Source organism: Egretta garzetta, unplaced genomic scaffold (assembly GCF_000687185.1).
Source record: "Egretta garzetta isolate BGI_Z169 unplaced genomic scaffold, ASM68718v1 scaffold352, whole genome shotgun sequence".
Lineage (NCBI taxonomy): Eukaryota > Metazoa > Chordata > Aves > Pelecaniformes > Ardeidae > Egretta > Egretta garzetta.
The window spans coordinates 49,936-58,562 of record NW_009258768.1 but is presented as its reverse complement, the minus strand read 5'-3'; the positions used below and the strand labels follow the sequence as shown (position 1 = coordinate 58,562).

The 8,627-nt window shown below is 43.2% G+C and overlaps 1 protein-coding gene across 1 annotated transcript in view; it reads left to right on the top strand.

Moving 5' to 3' along the window:
* DENND5B (DENN domain containing 5B) overlaps positions 1-8,165 on the top strand; it is a 69,792-nt gene extending 61,627 nt beyond the window's left edge. Inside the window, exons 18-24 of the mRNA XM_035889059.1 lie at positions 570-715; positions 2,562-2,680; positions 3,883-4,070; positions 5,774-5,856; positions 6,021-6,147; positions 6,945-7,119; positions 7,982-8,165. Coding sequence (XP_035744952.1) covers positions 570-715; positions 2,562-2,680; positions 3,883-4,070; positions 5,774-5,856; positions 6,021-6,147; positions 6,945-7,119; positions 7,982-8,165 — 1,022 coding nt within the window. The remainder of the gene's footprint in view (positions 1-569; positions 716-2,561; positions 2,681-3,882; positions 4,071-5,773; positions 5,857-6,020; positions 6,148-6,944; positions 7,120-7,981) is intronic.
* The last annotated feature ends 462 nt before the right edge of the window (positions 8,166-8,627 follow it).

Sequence of the window (8,627 nt, the reverse complement as noted above, 5' to 3'; positions counted from 1 at the left end):
CTCACCCTGGATCGGGAGAGCGGAGGAGGAGAGGAGGAAAGGCTGAGGGAGCTGGGCTTGTTTAGCCTGAAGAAGAGAGGACAGAGGGGAATCTCATAAATACTTACAAATATCTTCAGGGTGGATGTCACGAGGAGAGAGCCAGACTCTTCTCAGCGGTGCCCAGCGACAGGACAAGGGGCAATGGGCACAAACTGAAGTGTAAGAGGTTCCAGTTGAACATGAGGAAGAACTTCTTTACTTTGAGGGTGACAGAGCACTGGAACAGGTTGCCTGGGGGGGCTGTGGAGTCTCCTTCTCTGGAGATACTCAAAGCCCGCCTGGACGATGTCCTGTGCAACATGCTCTAGGTGAACCTGCTTTAGCAGGTAGATGATCTCCTGAGGTCCCTTCCAACCCCTGCCATTCCGTCGTTACGTGATTCTGTGAGTTCTCCTTGTTCGGCTGCTGAGACATGGCATGAGAATTTCTCCCAGGGAGATGCATGGTTTGCTCCAGAAATTGCGTTTACCCAGAGGGGCGAGGGACAGAAGTCAAGACTAACTTATTTTTCCTCCTCTGTTCTTTAGTGATCCCTTATAGGTCAGTGATAATTCCCATCAAAAAACTAAGCAATGCGATAACCACATCAAACCCGTGGATTTGCGTATCAGGAGAACTAGGAGATACAGGCGTAATGCAGATTCCTAAAAACCACCTGGAAATGACATTTGAGGTGAGTACATGCTCTTTACATCTTACTTTTCAATTTGAAACATGCTTCCAAATAAAAATTGATTCAGTCAAGGTTTGTTTGTCTTAAGATCACCACATCTCAGATTCCAGCCATGTTTTCAAGGTCACTGTACATTCAAGTATGTACAGGCAAATAGTGCTGCCAGCCCTTCCTGTACTAGGTGAAGGTTTCCTGTGAGCCATGTACCACTTTTAACCACGGGCTTCACTGCTGGCCCTGTCCCAGCCCGGGGCTCCTCTTTTCCCACGAAGCCAATCTATTTCCACATCTCGTTCCCTTCCACTTCTCCTTGTCCGCTATCCTAATTTTCTGTTTCAGGTCTCCTTTCTGACTCCTCATTTCCCTTCCTGGTTTCTTTTCCCTTCTTTCAGTTTGTCTTCCCACTTACAACCACCCAGGTCCCAAATTTCTTCTCTTTCTCCCAGCCAGTCCCAAATTTCTTCTCCTCCAGCTCCTTGTCCAGCGTTGCTTTCCTTCCAACTAGCCAGTCTAACTCCTGTGCTCTTCAACTTCCCAGCTTCATGCACTACCCCGGCACACTGCAGAGCCACCATCCCCATTGGGCTCTTTTCTCCATGCTTGCTGTGGTTTTCTCTCTGCATTTGGCTACCCGGCGTTCCCCTCTGCTTTCCCACCCATCAATTACAGGTTGGCTTGGTGCCACCCCAAAGCAGCTGGTAGCGGGAATCAAAGGGAAAGCCCCGTCAGGCTCCCGTAGCTCCAGGCTGTACCATATCCAGTAAGGAGTGATTTCGTAGGAAAATCTGCTACTACAATGAAAGTTGCATCCATTGAGCATATGCAGACTGATCTTCAACAGCAATGGTAAAAAAAAAAAAGAAAGCCTCTTGCCAAATATAGGTAGATTTTGACAGAGGCGGAGAGGATATTTTCATGATATGATGGCTGCCTCTCACTCAGATACTAGTATTTTGTAGAAAAGATCTGCAGGCTTCTAACAAGCAAAATAACATTCAGGCATTTCTAAGGACCATACTAACACTCTTCTGGGATACTCCTTTGGCTGAAGTTTTCCTAAAATACCAGCTTGGGTACCCACCCACTACAGAAAATGTCAGCCCAAGCTGCTTGTTTGGCAGTATTAGAAGCAATGAAGACCCAGGTCTTGCAAGGGAAGTGTTTAGGTGACGTTAACAGATGTTGCTGCCAGCCCCACCTACAATTACATATTGCACTGGAATTCACAGTCCCTTGTTTTCCTTGTTCTGCCTCTGTTATGTTAAGAGTCTCATGTTAGTGATTTTTGTCTTGCCCAACAATAAGCAAATCAATCTTTGAAAATAATAAAGGATCTAGGGACTGCTTCACAGTGAGTCAACTGAAGGTCAGTATGCTCAAAATGCATTTTTTAAGAGCCGTTCATACTGAAGATGTATTTCCTCTACAAAAGCACACCTTTTTATCACCTTAGCTCAGAAATTTGCAATACTTCTCAGAACTATTCAGTGAGTGCTCACAACAAAGAATGTAATCTCTTCACAAGCTTTTTAGTAGTTTTATTTCAAGGAATTTGTTTTCTCCTGTTAAATATAAGTATTATATATGTTATATATTATAATATAAATATTATATATGTAATATATATTTTTATATATGTTAATTATAATTATTATATAACTTTTCCCTGTTAAAATTCCTATTCTGCTTTTCAAAACATTCTGTGTGTTTGGTTGAAAACACTTGCTGTAAAAATCAAAGGAAACTGAATAAAAACATACATTTGATACCATATGTGTGCATGGGGGGAGGGAGAGGATGTTGTCTGTTGTTTTTTAAACTAAGTAAAAATTGTTATTCATTTCAGTGCCAGAATTTAGGGAAGCTGACGACCGTTCAGATTGGTCATGACAACTCAGGGCTACTAGCCAAGTGGCTGGTTGATTGTGTCATGGTCAGAAATGAAATAACAGGACACACGTACAAGTAAGCAACAAGTTTTAATTTTCTTTGTCTGAAATTCTGACTTGTTAAACCTAGAGAGGTCCCTTCCAGTCCTTGCCATTCTGTGATTCTGTGATTCTCTTCAGCTGATGGAGCACTGTGGGTTGATTTGGGTACCCGAGGGGGTTGGGTTGGTCTCCCCCACCCCCAGTTCTCTCATTTCAGAAGCCCTAGTTGAAGTCAAGTAATCTGATAAATATTAAATGAGACTTGAATGCAGGATTTTCTTTGCATCGCTCTGAGACAGGACAGGCAGTATGGATACTTTTGAAGTGATTCATATGTTTGTGTCTAATAATTAAATCTCCTGATTTGAAGTAGTGTGGTAAAATAGTGCACAAATGAACTCTTTAAACCCCCAAGAGCTGGGTTGATAGTTTAGGGCAAATCTTTGGTTTCTTTTTCTTCTAAAAATATTCAGGTATCTGAGTATTGGAACAAATGTACAGAAACTAGGATTACAGGAAAATAAAAGGTTTTGATGATTTCCTAATCTTCTATTGAGTGCATACCTCTTCCGTCAAAACTATCTGCTAACTCATTGTTGGTTTTACAAAACATCTGGCTAAGCAGACTTAATTTTTTTTCTAAATGTGGATTTGGAAAATTATAATTCAGAGAGGTGAGCTCCAGAGCTCAGGGTTGGCCACAGTGTGTAAGGGAAAGTCAGAGGAAATGGGGTATAAGCACTGGGGTATGGACATGCACATGGATGTCATTCAGACTGTGGATGGGGTCAAAAAGTACAGCAATAAAAATTGAGGTGAGGTTTGAGTGTGAGGAGACATCACAGCTTCAGCTGGGTGAGAACTCCGTGTGGGGATTTAATTGTTAATCATCACAATACTTGAAAAGGCTGAATATCAGTTGTGGTTGCAAGTGAAAAATAACATGGCAGAAGTCAAGATGTGGCCCATGTGTTTAACACTTCCTGTTGTCCTGTGCTTTCATCCAAGCTTGGCATATTTCCCTTTTCCTAAGGATGGAAGTGAATATACGTTTTCTGGTTTGGTCCTATCAGTTGTGGTGCAGGGGATGCTGCCTGCTGGTTTGTGAAAAGTTTCTGGCTACAGAGTGTTCCCTGCCCGTTAGCAGTGTTTATGGATTGTAGCTGTCCCTCTCACTTGGAGATCAAGCTAGACTACGTGTGTGGCTGACCTGTGCTTGTGCTGGCTGCATGGCAGGTTTCCCTGCGGGCGATGGCTGGGAAAGGGCGTTGACGATGGCAGTTTGGAGCGAATACTCATTGGAGAGCTGGTGTCCTCCACGTCTGATGAAGAGCTGGGAAAGCAGTGCCGTACCCCACCCCAGCAGAAATCTCCTACCACGGCTCGGCGACTGAGCATCACTTCCCTCACAGGGAAGAACACCAGTAAGTCCTTTCCTTTCTCCCCAGGGCTCTAGAGAAGGGGGCAGCAACCGCTGAGAAATAAAGCTCCTGTGAACAGGAAAGCTCCTACTGAAGCAAGGCTTAGTGCAGAGGAACAGCTGCAAGCTGATGAGTTTTTCCTGGCCTGGTTTGTGTGTCTGCAGCTTGCTCTGTGACTGTACACATTGCCTCTTTCAGTGTCCCCATTTGACAGTTGAGAGATAATAATCTCTTCCTTTGGAGAGTGGAGATATGAGGTGAAGGAGGAGGAGGCAGCAGAATTTGCAGTAGCTGATGCTGCTCAGCTTCCCAGGTCACTTTGCAGTTGGTGGGGAGACAGTCCTCGCTGAAGGGCAGTTCAGAGCTTGATATGGATGCTGTGAACTGCTTTCTGGAGGAGCACGTCTCCAGAGGCAGCCTAGGACATATCAACTTCCATGTCCCTAAAGTGAGCTTTTATGAGTAACTGCCCCTGGCTACAATGGGCCATGGGACTGTAAGGGCCACATGAGGCATTCTCCACTAAAGCATAGAGATGAGCACAGCATAGATCCTGTTCATAAATCTCTCCAGCTCCTGTAAAATTAGAGGACATGACTGCTGGAATGTCAAGCAAGGAAAGATTAGCATCCAAGAGTAATGCAGCATTTAAAAACCATCATGGGACCACTGCAGCTCTTCACATGTGTGAGTCCATATTAGCTGGAGGAGCAGGCACCAGAGCTACTTACAGAGCATTTCCTTAGGTCTGAGAACACGAAGGTCCAATAATTAGTTTGTCTCATGAGCTACATGAGACTCTGTGGTAGACCTGCAAAGGCTGTGGAGGTCATTGTGTACTAAAATGATACTGAATTACTCCATGCTTCCAAAATAACAATTGTAGGACAAGCTGATAGCCACCTACGTATGTCTGAAAAACTAGAAAGGATTCATAGAAGAACCACGAAAATGATTGAAGTCTGGAAAACATCTGCTTATAATGAAGTTTTAAAAGTTCAGTCTGTTTTAATCAGAAAGTGAATGAGGGACTAGATAATCTTCTGAGGGTACCTGCACAGGAAGATGAGATGGTAGCAGGTGAAGACATAGCGTGATTCAGCAGCAGAGGCATATGGCTTAACAAACTCAGAGCAGAAACGTGGCATACATTTTAATGCAGAAAATAACTTACTCTTGGAACCATTCATGAGGAATATTCTTTGCTTGTGGCCCCTCACACTGGTACAATGACTAGACATGTGCCTAAAATAGATACTTGTTTTGGCTCAATAAAATATTGTGGGCTCAAGTCAGGAATTAATGAATGCTGGGGTTTCTGGCCTCTGTCACGTAGAAGTGAGTCAAATGACTGGGCTACAACCTTTCAGCCCATGTCTCTTCGTGTGAGGGTTGCTGTACTCTATGTGATGAGCAAGATATGATTAACTTAAAATATTTATCGAGGCAGATCCTTGGGTTGTGCATTTTTAAGTAGGGTGATTTATTTGACTATTCCAGGGTTGCTCATCAGTTGCTTGTAATTAAGGCTCAGGTTTGCCCAAGACAAATGATTGCTCTGTTAAAGATAAAGAATCCCTGAAGATACAGAATACTCTGTTAAAGATACAGAATAATTCCTACAGTTCAAGCTATGTCATCATGAGAATTTGAAGAATGTTTTAAAGTTGGTATCTTCAGCTAGTATGCTCTCCATCGTTTCACAGAGCCTAACGCGGGACAGATCCAAGAAGGAATCGGGGAAGCTGTGAACAATATTGTGAAACACTTTCACAAGCCTGAGAAAGAGGTACTTCCTACTTCTCATTACTTGCCTCGTATCTACAATGCATGTAAATATTTTTATAAACAGAAATGGAACTGAAGTACTAGTAGAGACTGTTAACCTTTAGATTTGAAGCTTCTGGCATACAAACAAGGCAAGTTCCACTTACAGACTCTCCCTTTCCACAGAGAGGGAGCCTTACCATTCTGTTGTGTGGAGAAAACGGTCTGGTCGCAGCCCTGGAGCAGGTCTTCCACCATGGATTCAAATCAGCTCGCATTTTTCATAAGAATGTCTTCATCTGGGATTTCATAGGTAAGCTGGTATGTGATTTGGAGGCAGGAGAAAGATTAGGGCAAAATGACTACTCATGCACAGACCTCGGATTCTCATCAGCTGGGGTGCCGTTTCTTCCTGCCTAGCACCTGCTCCAGGTTGCTTGAAGTCAACGAGAAACGAGATGGGAGATGAGAAATACTGAACTCTGTGTAAGGAATGGGTGTGAATCTGTGCAGAAATTTAAGAGCACTTCAAATTCTAGTAATTTATTCATAGGTGAATGTTCAAACAGCTGCTTTTCTACCCAGAAAGAAGGTAGGCTGGAGGTTGCGGTAGAGTAGCAATCGATGTTAGGGGGAGAGTTGGGGAAGGACAGGGAGTGAAAGGTTTAGATTTCTAATTGTTTATGAGAGCTCTCCTAATCACTGCACTGGTCTTCTGATGGCGCTTATCTGTGGGCCTGTGTTGCGGTAGTTTAAGATGTACTTATTCTCTTAAAACATGCTCGAAAGTTGAGATACTTAGCCTGAGGGTAAGCACTTACCCAGGAAAGGTGAAAAATCAAAGCTGATGGTATCACTTACAATGAAACCATTGCTCTGGTGCGGCTCCTTGGTATTACCTAGCTGTATTAGATATCAACCAGTCTGCTGACAGCTGCTATATAGCAAAGGTGGAGATCACCACCTGCCTACGGTCTTCAGAGTGAGGAACCCACATCTAAATAGTGCAGTAGCTCTCAGCAGGTTGGTTTTTTAAGGATTCCCTCGTGTAGTTCTGTGTCAGAATGAAGTACTTCTGCTTACTGGGTTCTGGTTTTCTCCCTACCACAGAGAAAGCTGTTGCTTATTTTGAAACCAGTGACCAGATTGGAGACAACGAGGAGGCCCTTTTGCTTCAGAGATCTTCATGCAAAACCTTCTGTCATTATGTGAATGCCATCAATACAGCTCCAAGGAACATTGGAAAGGACGGCAAATTCCAAATTCTGGTTTGCCTGGGGACAAGGTACCTAACTGCTCTTTGTTACGTGTGTCCTTTTGTGTTAGGCTAGAAGAATATTTTTACGCTGTTGTTATCACCTTTAGTTTTCCATTTTAAGACATCTCATACCTATCTATTATCCAGTACCTATTTTAGGCAGCTTTAATATTGCATGGAAAATTGGAGCAAAGAAGCAGTACTGATATGTGACTAGTGTCTAAACTGCTAAAAATGTTTTGAGCTCTTTTATAACTGTTAGCTTGACAGTCATATGTATGAAATCTGTCCTGAAATTGTATTTTTGATGAAGTACTGGCTTTGGGACTGCAGAGTTCCTTTGCAAGAGCTGGCGCATTTCTAAGTCCTCACTGAATCACTTTGCCTATGAAAATGGGATGTCTGTTTTAATTTTGACAAAACTATTCCAACTGAATCTTTCTTGTCTAATAGGATGCTTTCTGTCTTGCACTTGGGGTGGGGCCAGCAGGGGTGGGGCTTAGTTGTATTTTGGAAGGTGGAAGTTGGCATGTCTAGAAATAAGTACCATTTTTGTCTTGTCTGTCTGGATACATGGAAAACCGGTTAGAAAACAGTCTATTGTTTTTTCCTGCATTTTACTTTCCCTGTTCCTAATCTGAAAATGCTGCTGAATTCTTCCAGAGTCAGTTGTCCAATTCTGCTGATATCTCTTCATCTTCATTCCTACAGTATGTTCAGTTACCTGTATTTTGCTAGCAAAATCAAGGGTTATGATTGCACAGGAAACAACATGCATCACCCGCAAAAAGAGACTGTTGCATGTTTTGGGTTGTGCTCTTGGAGAAGAATTTCTGTTTGAGATCTGTAGTACTTGGTGCTAAAATAATGCCTCTCATCGCCTTTGCAGGGACCACTTGCTCTCTCAGTGGATCCCGTTGCTGGCAGAGTGCCCGCCCATTACACGGATGTATGAGGAGAACGCTCTCCTACGGGACCGCATGACTGTCAACTCCCTTATCCGAGTCCTACAGACATTGCAAGATTTCAACATCATCCTAGAAGGATCGCTCATTAAAGGAGTGGATGTTTAGCATGGCTTTGCTGAGAACTTCATTATTCCTTTCCCAAGCAAGCAAACCACAATTGGAGACCTGTCAGGACTTGAACGCGATGGTAGTGCACCACTGTAAGGCAAAGCTGCCGGTTGAAGCGAGAGTGGGAAGGCCAGTCTGTGCCCGATGGGGACTGTCCTCTAAAGCTGCAGGAAGTGAAGATGCAGTATTGTAGTTTATTTGAAACATAAATTTAGTATAAAATAGAGTATTTTCATGTGTTAGATGTGTGTAAATATGCTATCTTCTTTAAGAAATTATATTACTCTAAGAAATTTTTCTTAGACTGAATGTTCTTGTTCTGACTATGAGTAGCTTAAATCCAGGGGAAGGACTGGGGGGAGGGAAGGGCCGAGGTGGGAAGGGATGCCGCTACTTGCTTGCAAGGAAGAAGCCAGTCAATGTGTAAATACAGCGCAAACTCAGCAGGGCTTTTTTCAG